General features: G+C 34.9%; 1 protein-coding gene across 1 annotated transcript; it reads left to right on the top strand.

Annotated features, from left to right (window-relative positions):
* Window positions 1-76: 76 nt before the first annotated feature.
* LOC121374488 (coadhesin-like) lies at window positions 77-16,556 on the top strand. The gene is made up of 11 exons (XM_041501585.1): window positions 77-83; window positions 577-741; window positions 4,172-4,336; window positions 4,830-4,994; window positions 7,474-7,638; window positions 8,018-8,182; window positions 11,656-11,820; window positions 12,242-12,418; window positions 13,015-13,164; window positions 14,191-14,604; window positions 16,492-16,556. The coding sequence occupies exons 1-11, from the start codon at window positions 77-79 to the stop codon at window positions 16,554-16,556; spliced, it is 1,803 nt and encodes a 600-aa protein (XP_041357519.1).
* Window positions 16,557-16,785: the final 229 nt, after the last annotated feature.

Below are 16,785 nucleotides of genomic sequence, written 5' to 3'. Positions count from 1 at the left end.
GAGCTAAAAGCATTATAGCAAATTACTCAAAATAGCATTTTCCTTCAAATATCTCATCTCTGAACCATTTACCGACATGAAAGGTCAGAGAAAGCCTTCAAATGCTAAAAGTTCTTGTCTTGTAGAGCATATTCCAGTTGTTGTTTTTTGTTGGGGTTGTTGGGGGGGGGGGGTGTTGGGTTTGTTTTGTTTGTTGTTGGGGTTTTTTTTTTGGGGGGGGGGGTGGGGGGGCGGTAATAAATAAAATAAGTAAAACTTTCCATCCATTCAAACTTTTGGAACCAAAAGGACGCACACAGCTATTTTTATGTAGCCATATTTTCTTGTCTTGTTTTAAATTAAAAAATGTTCAATGAAAAGGTTTTCTACAGTAAACATAATTGTATAGAGTTAAACAATATTTGAATTTTTTTACAAAGTTCCAATATATCAGTAAATGAGGACCGCCATTGCAACGATACTAGACCTGTTATCATGTATTTTGATTTTTTAATTTTAGCATTGCAAAACTGTTCCAAAGATCTAGGTCACTGTTTAGAGTTGTTGTAAATGTGAGACTTGATTGTCATTTTACAGTTGATGGCGTCTGGAAGCCATGGGGCACGTGGAGCGCATGCGGTCTAACTTGCGGGGGCGGCACGCGCAGTCGCCTGCGAGAATGCGAGGGGCCATATTTTGGCGGCAAAGAGTGTGACGGATCTGAATCCGAAACAGAAGCCTGCAACGTTCAACATTGTCCAGGTAGGAACTTAAAGCATCATTTAGCCTGAATCATATCAGCAAATAAGGTCGACATTTTACGAAATACTTAAATGGATGGGAGACATTGCATGCAGAATACTAGGGATACTCGGAAGCTGTTTCAAAACATAACAAATCAAGAACAAAACAGGGAAAGTTTAAATGCATACGTTTGTATTCAAATTACATTGGCGACATTTCTGAAATGAAAAACATAATACCATAGAGACAGTTGCACCCACTTACTACTCCCAAGAATTATTAAACAGTGTCTGTTGAGTTGATTATTGCTTTACAATCGCTAAGGGAACCACACTGCATGTATATACTGTCAGTAATAATAATTGCTATGAATATTTCTTTATTAAAATATTTTTAGATTATCTTTTGTACAGACGAAGCGAAAAATACATTTCGGTTACTATTTTTCAGTTGACGGTTTGTGGACTATTTGGTCTGACTGGGACGAGTGTAGCGTCACCTGTGGAGGAGACGTTCAGTGGCGAACTAGAAATTGCACGGGTCCTTTTTATGGCGGCAAAGATTGCGCTGGCTCTACAAATCAGTCACGTGATTGTAACACGAATCACTGCCCTGGTCAGTTCGGGGTTGATGTTTGCTGGCTTCTCAAATCAGCCAACATATATATATATATATATATATATATATATATATATATATATATATATATATATATATATATTATGTGTGTGTGTGTGTGTGTGTGTGTGTGTGTGTGTGTGTGTGTTTTATTTATAAATCTACTCTTCAGTTTTCGCATGCGATCGCACGTACACTGCAATATTTGTATAATCCACAAGAACATTATTCAGATTAGGTAACGCTGCCATAAGGCATATAAAGAAGATCGTCAAATTAAAAATGTTGATACAGTTCATGAAGGTAAGTAATAAACGTGCATTTTTGTTATATATATTATGTGAGTGGTGTTAAACTATTTTCGCTTCTTTTTTCTTCTCCCATTTCTTTAACTTCTTTGATTTAGATAACCTCAACTGTTTGTTGATGTGTTTTAGATATATAATATTATTAGATATATTCTATATTTTTATCGTTTGTTTAGTTAGTTAAATGTCAATAGAATTATGTTACCTGTTTCACTGGCTTCAGAAAAAAGCAAGCAACTGTGCCGGGTTTGGTGTTTACGTTTCAATTGGGGTGATCAGCGCATTGTTTTGCCAGAGTTTGATATTCAGATCTGGAGGTACAGTGCTGTGTCTTCTGCCTCTCCCTGCTTCCAAGATTTTTCAAGCAGACACGGCGGAGCAGGGGGGCCTGTGAGATCTCTAGTCGCCCCCCCCCCCCCCCCCTCCATATCGCCAATAATAATATTATTTGTAGTAAATCTTAAGGCAGAGATGAATTTTATTTGCAGAATGCAGGAATTGCATTTCAGGACATATAGGTTCTTTTTAATTTAACGGTTGAGAATACCCACCCCCCCCCCCCCACCCCCCGAACACCCTAGAAACGTTGTTTTGCACCCTCGCTCTCAGACGCACCCCCCCCCCCCCCCCCATATCTACTTCTTTCGCCGTGCCTGTCAAGATTTATTAAAGAACACTCGGACACAATACAATGTGGTAACACGAGGACAATACAAGAACAGGTATCGACATAGAATTATCTATAATCGACAAAGAACACCAGATACGTAATCAAAATAGTGGAACAGTGTGGAGAAACGTCAGTTCACAAGACTAGATAATTTAAAAAAATAAAATTAGCAAGGTTTTCAATATTGGTGCATTGCAAAGAAACAGCATACCTTTCATTTTAAAAACGCTAGGATTAGTTCTATTATATTGTTTTATCTATTTCATTGTAATCTTTTCTTTATTATGTTTCTTACAATAGAATAAATAATGGTATTCATCACCAATATCAGTATTATTAAGTTTGCATAATCTTTTTTTTTTCTAGGACGCCTATGTGTTTCTCTCACAAAAGCTTATTGTTTGCACTGTCTTGTGTAACCATAATCGCTTGATCACAGGGTAATTTAATTTCCCTCGGTATACGGCTACTGTATATTTAACGACAATTGACGTTTTTGTCCAAATAAATAGTAAGATCAGTAAAGAGATTGTCCTTACTTTGCTGTCATTATAAAGTGTCTCTGACTACCAGAGCCTTTTTAACAATTAAAATTACAGAAATACATTTAGAATGTATATTTAATGTGTTTGTGGTCGACCTAATGTTTGCAGTAGCTCAATTTCATTTTACTTTCTAATAAAAAAAATTCCACGAGAAAATATATCGGCAATGCATAACAAAAATTGATACCGGTGGGGAGGGGTGGGGGGAGCATTTTTGTGAATAAAAAATGCTTTATATTAATTATGATAAATGACTATAAAAGTTTACATCTCACTTCACATTGTCTGTCATTATAAATTGTACATTTAGGGGTACTCTAAGACAACCATACACTGGTCTACAACGTCAATATATATATATATATATATATATATATATATATATATATATATATATATATATATATATATATATATATATATATAAATATATATATATATACTGTAATCTTATCAATGGGAAAATATTCATATTATCCTGTCATCAAGTACCTGTGGTTATAATGGCTACTGTTGCCTGGCACCTTTCTGCAGCTCTTAGCTTTTAACGGTGTTGTGGTGTTATTAGTCCCCCACCGGTCCAACTGGAGGGGTCTTTATGTTTCATCTCCGTCCGTCTTTCCGTCTGTCTGTCCGTCTGCCCCACATATAGTTTCCGAACTCTTTTTCGGAATGCCTCAAGATATTGAGCTGAAATTTTGTGTATAGCTCTATCATGTACTTTCATGGCCATTTATAAATTTTTTGACAGAGTTATGGCTCTTGAACTTAGAAGATAAGAAAATCTGTTGAGCACCATAGCGGACATGTATTGCTTTAGCAGAACTCCCAGAATGATTGTTAATACATACTAATATTTATTTCGCAAGAATACGTGGAATGTAGAACATAAGAGTTTCTAGGTCTAATACTGACAGGCTAAATACTGTCCTGTTAATAATCTTCTTCCAGTTAGACTATGGAAAATGTTTTTACTTCATTACATACATGTATATATATTTCTTAAATATTTTAAGTTGCAATACATTTTATGTACATATGTACCATGGTAATTGCTACACCGTGCTTTAGTGCTTTAGTGATATTCATATCGGCCACTACAGCAGTATTTTAATTACATGATGTAATTATAATAAAACATTGTTCTCTTTTCAAAATACTAGAATTAATACGCCAAATTCCACATCAATATTCCTTTGCCCTGAACACAGTATTTCCTTTAACATATTCAGTATTATGCATTTTGACTACTGTAATCAATAATAATAAAATAATCTGTTTTATTTCAATAAACTCCATGACTGCAGTTGACGGGTATTTCAACGAATGGGCTCCGTGGAGTGAGTGTGACGTCACGTGTAATGGAGGTATACGTTGGCGAAACAGAACGTGTATTGGACCGCTGTATGGTGGAAACGATTGTGAAGGTCAATGGAATGAAACAGAGACCTGCAATACTCATAACTGTCCAGGTATATTCATAATAGATAGATCAATTTATGAGTATATCGATAGATAGATAGACAGATACACATACAGACATAGAACATTCAAACATTTAGACGACAAACGTGTGTGTGTGTGTGTGTGTGTGTGTATACACATAGTATATAATATATATATATATATATATATATATATATATATATATATATATATATATATATATATGTATATATATATATATATGTATGTGTGTGTGTGAGTGTGTGTGTGTGTGTGTGTGAGTAAGTGTGTGTACACACATAGTATATATATACACACACATATATATATATATATATATATATATATATATATATATATATGCGTGCGTGCGTGTGTGTGTGTGTGTGTGTGTGTGTGTGTGTGTGTGTGTGTGTTTATGTGCGTAAGTTGAGTATGTTGTATTCGTGTCACCTGTCAACTGAATATGCAGATATATATTATATTAAAGAGATACCATATTAATATTGACTGGTATAGTTGATGGAGTTTTCTCGGACTGGTCTGACTGGAGTGAGTGTAGTCTGACGTGTGGGGGCGGTATCAAGTGGAGAAATCGAACTTGTATCGGACCGTTTTATAACGGCGCGGATTGTGAGGGCGCGTGGAATGAATCGACATCCTGCAATGAACATAACTGTCCAGGTACACTTTTGTTTTATTTTATATTTTTTTATTTTTTTATTTATATTTATTTTATTTATATCTATTTTGTGTTTATTTATTTATTTATCCATTTCATTTCATATAATTTTTATTGCTGTACAAATATGATTTTCAACAACTATTGTAAGTTTTATAATTTCAAAAGGAAACCAAAACCAGGACAACGTATCAAACATACCTATAATATTTAGAATTTTTATAAAGTTTCTCAATGTTTAAAAAGTCAGCATTCAAATACCTATATGCATGTATACTGAACATATTCACGTATGGTTGCATTCTGTATGTCATCCAATTGATATTATGTTTTGTATGTTAATATTTAGCATGCTGTTTTATCATGCAAGCATGTATCATATAAGCATAATTAATCTATTTATTATTTATTTATTAGTGTGTATAGATAATTTACAATATTATACGTTTCTTGTTTAGAACATTGATAAATGTATCTAACACTAATAATGAATGCTTTCTTTTCTTTTCCAAATAGTGTTTTCTTCGTAACAATTTTAGCTATTTAGATATCGCATTGCTTAGTAATGTATTTTATATTTTATGGAATGTAAGCATGTATGATGTTCATTTTTATTAGCTACACATTTTCGTCTAGCATATAATTACGTGATACTTTTGTTATGAAACAGCAAACATGATTTGTAATATTGCATGTAGCATAGTTATTCATTTTATAATTATTTACATGTTTATTTACTAGTATCTTTATATTAATTAAGTAATTTAGTTTAATTATATTTTGATGTTTTTAGTTTATTTGATATTTCTGAAACAAATGCGGAAACTCAAGCATATTTTAAAAAATACAGAACGATAAGTGATATTAAAAATACAGTAAAGTATAAAAGTTAAATACATGCAAATCCATGTTATATAAAAATGTTTTGATAATTTACATCTATGTGTTTAATACGGTATGTACGATATAGGTATGTATACTTACAGCAAGTTATCAGCTCGCGTGCTCGCTCTTGCTCCGTCAGTCACAGTGTATACCTTTGAATAATCGTGCATGTCATTTCCTTGTATATTGTACAGCCATTTCAAGAATACATTAACGTTGTGTCCATATTGTTTAGTATAATGTTAATAACTTACCAACCAAAATCAGACCAAACGTGCCTTATTTTGAAGTCTAATGTATACGCATCGTCCATTATAGATTTAATCACATTTAAAGACTTTCTGTTGCAACTGTCTGTCATTAATACATATTTAAAATATTCCCAGTGTGCATACAAATTAATATTTTTGAAAGCTGCATAAGGACTATTTGCCAGCTCCCTATATACATGTTTGACAACTTATGCACAAATCACTTTGATAACTGCGTGACATTTGTAAATACAAAATGCCCGTGTAATAAGATACTACCAGTTTCCAATTTAATCAATGATTTTTTCAACTGAGTAAAATATGACAATACTGTTTTAAATTGAAAGTAAATGAATGACCACCAACTGAGGTTGTCCTTACGAACACACACAAATGATGTGCTGCTTGATTTGCTGACGATTGACACTGCACGGTTGATTTGCACATTATCATGATTATGCATGTTCTTGAATATAGCAACCTGCCCCTAGTATTATATTTATTTTATTTTACTGTTATTCGATATTATGCACACGGCCTTAGCAAATATGTTCAAGTTATAAATAAGTAATTAAGTATATACTAAGATAAATAATATGTTTCTACAGAATACAAGATACTTTTTAAAGTTACCATAAGAAACAAATGTTATCAGTATATATTTATATTTGACAGAACCTGATACATATCTAAAATTCTCTCCCACACGCGCGCACTCATGCACACACACACACACACACACACACACACACACACACACAGAGAGAGAGAGAGAGAGATAGAGAGGGGGGTGGGGAGGGAGAGAGAGAGAGAACGAGAGAGACAGATAGACAGAGAAACAGACAAAGAGAGAGAGAGAAAGAGAGAGAGAGCGCGTGCGAGAGAGAGAGAGAGAGAGAGAGAGAGAGAGAGAGAGAGAGAGAGAGAGAGAGAGAGAGAGACTTACTTACACAATATACACACGGAAATAAATTTACAGCTCTCGCAATATGAGGTGTTTTTTGTTTGGGCACATAGAGCGATTTTAGTTGCTTTAGATTTCAATTGTTTGACAGATAAGAGTTTCAGTGTGGATTTACATGATGACCACCAAGTATTCAAAGTACTTATGATCGCCAGTTGCCAATTGCTAGACGTTCCTTCATTTTGAAATCACATATGTATTGGAATTAACCAGCAAATGTTTCATTATAATATATAGAAACTCCAATTATTTATAGTGACACTAATTAAATACTTAATCCAAATATAGGTGCATTGTGGAAATGTGAAACCTGTAACTACGATTCTTAAAATCTAACTGAAATTTAATTATTATTTCAAAAATAAATTGCGATACTTTCAGTTGATGGGGTGTATAATGATTGGTCTGATTGGAGCACGTGCACGGTCACGTGTGGCGGTGGCACTCAGTGGCGTAGTCGCACGTGCGTTGGTCCTTTCTTTGGTGGTCTACCATGTCAGGGCCCAGCCAATGAAACACAAGATTGCATGATGCAACCCTGTCCAAGTAAGTTTTAAATACACGTGTAAGCCGATATTTTAATAAATACTAAAACAAAATATAATTAATATATATATGTCAACATAATTTGCCTTATTCGTTAAATCATTTAACCAAGACCTTAACTGTAACTAATCTGCCATATACATCTTTTATTGAATTTTTATTTAATAAGCTTTTCATAATTGGTTAGCACATTTCTAATTTAAGTGATAAAATAAATCGCTGTAAAATTATATTCCAATTTTTAAAGTCACATAATTAGATTTGTTGCTTAAATTTAATAATATAATGTTAAGAAAGCTAAATAAAAGCAAACGTTTACAATTGACAAATGATAGTATTTCACCAGTTAACTATCATAAGGTAGCACATTTGATTTCAGTTGACGGAGTTTACAATGATTGGTCCTCGTGGGACACGTGTACGGTCACGTGTGGGGGTGGCACCCAGTCAAGAAGTAGAACATGCTCAAAGCCACAATATGGCGGCCGCGACTGTCAAGGACCTGTTGACGATTGGCAGGATTGCAATACTCAGAATTGTCCGGGTTCGTCAATCTGTATGGTGAAGTGTTCAATCACTGCTCTGCATTGTCGTGTAAAAAATCCAATGGTTGCAACGATTCAGTCTAGGGCATAATTATATCAAAATAATTAAATCAAATTATGAATTTATTTCGGTATTTTGCCTTGCCCGTTACAAGTCATGCGTCAGATAATTTCTAAAATATTAACTATTGTTAATTATCTCTTTAGACGACGTTCTAAAAATTAGTTTTAACCCCATCACCTTTGTATAATAAAATGAAAATTCTTCACATCGTATTCCTTTTGTTGTTTCATTCCAATACCAGTCACTGGCATGGTCAAAGGTTGTGTCTGAACCTCGACTGGACATGGACATGACTGACGATTTAGATTTTCTGTATTTGGAATTTCTTTTAAAACATCTAAATAAAACCTTTCATTTGTGTTGTCTTTTAAAGTTAGTTTGATCCTAACGAAATTCACCGATGCCGATGATCGTTATCCAAAGTAATAACTAAAATACTATCTATAGCCTATGTATTTTTAATGCTGGAACATCTATTCTAGTCTAGTCTAGTCTAGTCTACTCCTACTCTCTTGGTCGTCCCTTTTTATTTGGGGTGTAGCGGGACGAAGCATAGTGGTACAGCACTCGCGTGATGCGCGATCGGTTTGAGATCGATCCCCGTCGGTGTGCCCATTGGACTATTTCTCGTTCCAGCCAGTGCACCACGATTGGTATATCAAAGGCCGTGGTATGTGCTATGCTGTATGTGGGATGGTGCATATAAAAGATCCCTTGTTACTAATGCAAAAATATAGCTGGTTACCCTCTCTAAGACTATTTGTTAAAATTACCAAATGTTTGACATCCAACAGCCGATGATTAAAAAAAAATCAATGTGCTCTAGTGGTGTCGTTAAACAAAACAAACAAACTTTGTTGTTCAGGATATATATAAGTAGTACGTTAATTTTTCACAATTCCAGCAATCCAGTTACACAATATTTAGCTATATGTATAGAAAATCAATTGTAGCACCATAAATTAATATCGGAAACAAAATTTTAAAGTACTGTACAAAATATTTATAATAATTTGTGCATATTCACATTCTGATGCCAAAGAAGTTATGACATAGGCGAATATGCTGTAGGAATTTATAGAACTCGTTTGAAAAACAAAACCTGCATTATAACAATTAACAAAGTCGTGTTATGCTGGTGTGATAATTTCTATGTATCAAGACTTGGATGATGAATCGTTCCATCCTTGGATACTGTCAACTGTTTGCATTTTCTTTTGTTGTGTATTTGTTGGTGTGTTTTTAAAGTATCATCCAGGGGGTATTGTTCTACTTCTTTGTTGTTTAAATTTGTCTTAAAACAATAATCATCTCAATATCTCACACGAACAACAAACAAATAAACACTTTATTACTTCATTGGTTATGTTACATGACATGATGAAGAAAATATTTGCCAGACATAGAAAGAAATATAATAATATAATGTAACACTCGAGGAAAATATCTCAGATTTGGTGTCATGTTATCGAAATTACAGTTAACGCCAGTGATTCAATCAACAGTAATTTCCTTTGTTCGCTTTGTAAATTATTGTTCTTGGTGTCATCCATCAGTGATGACATTACTGACCATTACGCATTGTCCTCTGCAGACAGCTCAAATACTGTGCATAAATCTTAAGTGAACCACAAAAATTAGTAATTGACATTTTAGTTTTAACGGTAAAGTTTAGATGGCTCTACACGATATCATTATCACCACTCCTATTACCAATCATACTCTGGTACAGTTCATGAAGACATTTACTCATTATACATCAACCACCTCGAACAACCCAGCTTACTCCGACCATCAATTATCGCCCTCGTGGACTTTCGGGTACTGGCTGGAGTTTCTAGGTGTTTGATTAGTACCAAGTCGATGGAACACTCGTGCTCGTTCGCTACGCTATATTCGTGTCTTTATGGGCGGGACGTAGCCCAGTGGTAAAGTGCTCACTTGATGCGCGGTCGGTTTGGGATCGATCCCCGTCGGTGGGCTATTTCTCGTTCTAGCCAGTGCACCACGACTGGTATATCAAAGGCCGTGGTATGTGCTATCTTATCTGTGGGATGGTGCATATAAAAGATCCCTTGCTGCTAATCGGAAAGAGTAGCCCATAAAGTGGTGACAGCGGGTTTCCTCTATCAATATATGTGTGGTCCTTAACCATATGTCCGACGCCATATAACCGTAATTAAATGTGTTGAGTGCGTCGTTAAATAAATCATTTCCTTCCTTCCTTCGCGTCTTTATATACTAGTATATGAAGACAGGCAGCATGGTGTAGCACACATGAATGTTCCGTCAACTGGTACTAATCAAACACCTAGAAACTCCAACCAGGACCCGAACCTCTGTTCAGCATGCCTTAAGAATAACACCTGGTAATGTGGAACGGTTCGAGATATGAATGTTGACTAACATTAACACGATGATCTGTAAAAACATTAATAAAATCAGTATTAAGTGGCTTGCAGGCAATGTGCATAATTACTAGGGTTGGCTCTGTGAGTGTTTCTTGTTGTCTCTCATTGGCTGCTTTAGTTGTAGATTATGTCTCGTCAAACACAGCTTAGTATTGCGTCAAACAGCTTGGCGTTGCGTCAAAACCAGCTTGGTGTCGCGTCAAAAATAGCTTGGTGTTGCATCAAACGCAGCTTGGTGTTGCGTCAAACGCAGCTTGGTGTTGTAATTGTATTGACATGTATTAAAAATACTTTTTACGTTTTGCAGGAAAGTGGTTTGTTTTCAATATTCAATATTCACACATTTATGAAATATAAACTATACATTATTTACTCATATTTAGCATTTGACATTTATTATTTCTTAACGATTTGTAAGGTATCACATACTATAGTCCGTCCAATCCAACTACAAAAATGTTTTTTGTAAATAATTTCAGTGTGGTTTGACGTAAGAAGAAAAATAAAAGTGTTGTGGGAAAAAAACATATTATTTTTTGTGCTCAGAAATAAATAATTTGTAGTAAATTTCATACTTAGGTAAAAAACTTTCCTTGCTGTAAGACTATAGTATACAATCAGTATGAATAGGTTTATTAATCACGATATTATATATTAATATAACAAGTACTAAGAAATATTTCACGTCATATATTTAATGAGAGAGAAAGTGCAAATATATCAATCTAACTGGTTTATTCCTTATTTATTTAATTATTTATGTTTGTATTTATTTGTTTATAAGTATTTATTTATTTATTTATTTATTTATTTATTTATTTATAAGTATTTATTTATTCGTTATCATAGTACCAGTATAGCAAGTGATCACTTGATTATAAACAGTCTTATTTTTTAACTGGTTGACGTGATAAATATTGATGTATTCATGCCCTAAAATACATAGTCACTTGGTTATTAAAGTAACAACAATTCAGACTATTATTGTTTCTCACAGTTGATGGAGTTTGGTATTCCTGGTCGGCTTGGGGAACATGTAACGCCACTTGTGGTGGTGGAACAAGGGAGAGAACTCGCGAATGTGAAAAGCCAAAATATGGCGGCGCCGACTGTATTGGAAACTCGTCAGAGTATCTGATTTGCAACGTGAATGTTTGTCCAAGTGAGGGGATAGTACATTAATTTATAAACTTTTGGATTTTAAATTCAATAAACATGGGACCATGACATATTTAGTTTCTGTTTATATTAATTTTAATACAGTGCAGTTAAAGGTTAGTGCTTATTTTGTATAATTAATACTCAAACACTATAACAGTTTATTATATTTCATAAAAGAAAATTCGTGATGATATTCAAGTAGATACCGCAGTATACTTCTGTAAAAACGTTGTTAATAACAAATTAACAGATGTAATTAACATAAAAAATATTAACGTAAGTAAAGTAAAGTTTACTATAGAAAGTGTAATATAGAATATCAGGTACACATTGCTACTATTGTACTTTATTTAATATGAAGATGTTCTAGCAAAATTCGTATCACGATATTTTATTCTAAATATAATTATTTTCTGAATTAGTACCAGGAGACTGGTTCCCATGGGAATCATGGCCGCTTTGTTCAGTTACTTGCGGCGGTGGAAAACGGCAACGACAGCGAGAGTGTGACATGACGTCATACGGTGATCTCACTGCTCCCTGTGCCGGTGATGCTAAAGAGATTGAAGACTGTCACACATTTTCATGCACGCCGTATGGTAAGTAGTACTTCTTTTTAGCGTACATCAACAACACTTTACAAACATAAACACAGACCAAACTGGGAAATGTTTCAAAACTGATAAAATGTATTAAACAAAACAACACCTCCTTAATTAGTCATGATATATAAAGTAATTTTATTCATAACTTTCATATCCACTGTAAAAACAAGCGGCAATTAAAAGTTACAAAAATTATTTTAAAATAAAACTGACGGTTTCTCTTCTTTTTTGGGGGGAGTGGGGTGGGTTTCAGATTTTTTTATAAATATTTTATTTCTTGCTGATTTTCAAAACAAATATATCCATAGACTTAATAAATCTATTTCCCTTTATGATTAATGTTTACAATATACAACATATAGTTTCTCACGACATTGTATAGGATTTTTTTTACACAGTTCATTCAGGGTGTTCATGACTTTTATAACAGCCAATGTGAACAACCTTGTATGTGTTTTCATACATGAAGCCCCTCTCATTAGACGCGTGCATTTTGAGTCTATGGTGTAAATCTAATTTTAGATAATTGGATCATTTTTTGTGAACGTTCCTCGTGTTTTGTCTCCATTATATACCTTTACTGTTGTCAGCTGCCACGTGCACAGAGTGGGGGAAGCGCGGACTGAAGGAGAACACGATGGCGCACATTGATCCCTTCAAGAAACCCGAGACTCTCCAGCAGCCCATACTCGTGTACTGTGACATGGTGTCTGAGGACGGGATAGGAGTCACTGTTATAGGTACAAGTCTGTCTTAGTTTAAAATTAACTATTACAAGGCCATACTCGTGTACTGTGACATGGAGTCCGAGGACTGGATATGAGTCACTGTTATAGGTACAAGTCTGTCTTAGTTTAAAATCAACTATTACCAGGTCATACTCGTGTACTGTGACATGGTGTCTGAGGACGGGATAGGAGTCACTGTTATAGGTACAAGTCTGTGTTATTTTAAAATCAACTATTACAAGGTCATACTAGTGCACTGTGACATGGTGTCTGAGGACGGGACAGGAGTCACTGCTATAGGTACAAGTCTGTCTTATTTTAAAATCAACTATTACAAGGTCATACTAGTGCACTGTGACATGGTGTCCGAGGAAGGAATAGGAAAGAAATGTTTCATTTAACGACGCACTCACCACATTTTATTTATGGTTATATGGCTTCAGACATATAATTAAGGACCACACAGATATTGAGATAGGAAACCCGCTGTCGCCACTTCACGGGCTACTCTTTTGGATTAGTAGCAAGGGATCTTTTATATGCACCATCCCACAGACTATTACAAGGAGCATACTAGTTTATTGTGACGTGTTGTTCGAGGATGGTATAGGAGTCACTGTTATAGGTACAGTTATACATTGTATATGGAATGCCTGTTAAATCAAATGACATCAAGTAGATAACTGTATTTTATATGAATCCGTATAAATCCATGGCAGCTACTGTTAAAGCTATACTGTTTCAAAAGTACCTTCAGCAATTCCCTGGTTTTGTTAATGTGATGCTAGATTATATTCCGTCATAATGTTTGCCAAGGTTTGATGATTTCTAAATACAAATTTGGATTTGGTTTTCTATTTAGATACCCAACAACATGAAATGTCTTTCTAACTATAGAGTTTGGTGCATATACATTTTTAATATTTATAAATCCTCATAGTTTTGGAACTGATATATATATATATATATATAATGTACATTCTTTTTAAACAAACTACATACGACGATTGAAACCAGCGCACATTATTTTATTCACAGGTCACGACCAGCAGGAGGAGGAAGAGGTGGTCGGTTACGAAGGCGCGGGAGAGTTCCAGATGATAATCAACTACAACGTGACGCTGGAGGAAGCCATTGCCATTATCGACAACTCCAAGTCGTGCAAGCAGTTCATCAGCTGGAAGTGCAAGGCGGCGCTCATCCACAACCCCAACAGTGACGTGCTGGGCATGATCACCACTGGCTGGAAGAACAGGACCAATGAGTTGGTCGACTATTTTGGGGGTGGCAGTCCTGGCAGCGGCAATTGTGGGTGTGGCATGACAGGTTCCTGCGTTGACCCGACCCTTGCGTGCAACTGTGACATGAATGATGACGTCTGGAGAGAGGATTCCGGCTACCTGACGTACAAGGATGATCTGCCTGTTGTTGAATTTGTAGCAGGAGATACAGGCGAGTATTTATATATATATATATATATATATATATATATATATATATATATATATATATATATATATATATATATATATATATATATATATATATATATAATTGGTCGTGTCGTGTCATGTCTTTTATGTTTTACTTTCTATTTTTCAAATATTATGTCATGTTTTATTATGGTACGTTTTTTTATTTATTTATTACGGTGTGGTTTTATGTAAAATGTGTTATCGTGTATTTCATCATGTTTAAATATTTGTTTATCAATTGTCTTTTATTAAAAACACCTGTCTTATTAACTATTAAAAGGCTATTTTTGTTCTCTCCTTTTATAACGATACGTGTTGTCTTTTATTTTTATCATTGTCATTATGATGTTCCTTTTTATATTATCATCAGTTTGTCGTATTTAGTCATCTGTTTATTGTAACATCATAGTAATGAAACTGACAATATTGTTACCACATAAAAAATCGTAACTTTATACAAGAAAAGAGATACATCAGTTGATAAAATCGTAACTTTATACAAGAAAAGAGATACATCAGTTGATAAAACGAATATGACTATATTACTCAATCCTCTCAACTACAGATACATCATTTCACTTTATGGACTAACACAGATCTTATATAAAGAAAATGTACTATATTAATCACAAATATGGGCAGTTTTAGACATCATATGCGTGCATGTGTATGTAACTGATTGTTATTTTAATATAAGTTGATGTACTCCAGTTTCGTCAGTTTGTTACTGTATTTTCTCTCTGATGCTACCCTGTTAGTGACATATTTACCATGTAGTAAAATGAGTCCATATCAGTTACACATTGTACTTGATTTCTTGTTATTTGAAGGAGGACTAAACGAAGCCGGGTTCGGACACGTTGGGCCAATATTCTGTTGGGGAAAAGATCCTAAACTTTCTTAACTTGTTCCACCGAAGAAGATGGACGCCATTTAAACATCACGTGACCTTTTCGGACCACTCAGCATTTAGCCATCATTCACTTCATACACATAATATAATACTAGTGTCATTCTCGCTAGATGTTGAGTGCTTCGAACTGTCACACGTGATGTAATTATATTTATTAAACACATATTGAATACTTGTATATCTTTAATTTGTTAGGATCGTGTATTTCTGTTCAGTGTGTTATTATGTTGTTTTTGCAGTGCCTGATTTACAACGTAGAAGATATAGTAAATTTATATTTTGTGCCCCGCGCTTTCAGGGGCCCTGGTGATTGATTTTTTTTTATGGTTATTCGATCTGCTGACTGCAATTAGAGGCTATTTTATTTTTGTCACTATGTAAGCATATGGTAGTAGGGGGTGGTTGTTTATTTTTGTCACTAGGTAAGCCTATGGTAAGGGTGGGACACGTGTAATATGCTATCGTTCTGTTACTGGCCCCGCAGCAGGTTAATATGGCATTGTGCTTTTGTCTCCAACATGGCCATATCTAGAGAAGGGATTTGAACAAATGCCGTCAAAAATAAATTTTTGTGTACTGCGGGGGAAGCTCTTTCCAAAAATCAAACTTTGTAGTCAACAAGCATTTACCCTGTGGTTTAAGAGCGATCCTCCTGTATTGTTTCCTCGGATTTTTTCGGCACACCCTACACCCATGCAATTCTCCGACGAGTTGGGACCAGGTGCAATAATGCGCAAGTTCATAATTAGCCATAACGCTGTGTTAGAACTATACAAGTATATATCATTATGAATCAGGGGCCCAATTCACTTAACTCTCGCGATTTTGCGATCTGGCAACGCAGTGAAAAACTATTTTCAGTGACAATACGATGTTTCTTAAGAGACGTTAAAAGAGTTTAAGAGAGCTTTGTGAATTATGCCCCTGAACTGTTTTCTGTCTCGCCTGCAGGTGCTGAAGACGAGATGGGCAAGGTGAGAGTGGGCAACGTGCTCTGCATGGGCATGGCGGTCTGACACCTGCGCTTGTTGCCGCGATTAAGGCGCTCCAAGACATCGGCTCGCAGACACTGTCATCATCACTGGTTTTATTTTCACTGCACCATCTTGAAACTAAGACTTCTAGCCTTGCACTTAACATCACAGAAAATCATACAGACGCGTGTACAGGAAATTATGTAGGTGGGGTTCTAGAGTAATGAATGAATGACTGTTTAACGACACCCCAGCACGAAAAATACATCGG

This window comes from Gigantopelta aegis, chromosome 6 (genome assembly GCF_016097555.1).
Source record: "Gigantopelta aegis isolate Gae_Host chromosome 6, Gae_host_genome, whole genome shotgun sequence".
In the NCBI taxonomy this organism is placed as follows: Eukaryota; Metazoa; Mollusca; class Gastropoda; order Neomphalida; family Peltospiridae; genus Gigantopelta; species Gigantopelta aegis.
This window is presented reverse-complemented; position numbering and strand designations above follow the sequence as displayed.

What these genes read in the sequence shown, in the direction of transcription:
- LOC121374488 (XM_041501585.1), top strand. An exon ending in CAATACTCAGAATTGTCCGG is followed by an intron (nt 8,183 to 11,655) that starts GTTCGTCAATCT and finishes TGTTTCTCACAG; the next exon opens with TTGATGGAGTTTGGTATTCC. An exon ending in GATAGGAGTCACTGTTATAG is followed by an intron (nt 13,165 to 14,190) that starts GTACAAGTCTGT and finishes TTTTATTCACAG; the next exon opens with GTCACGACCAGCAGGAGGAG.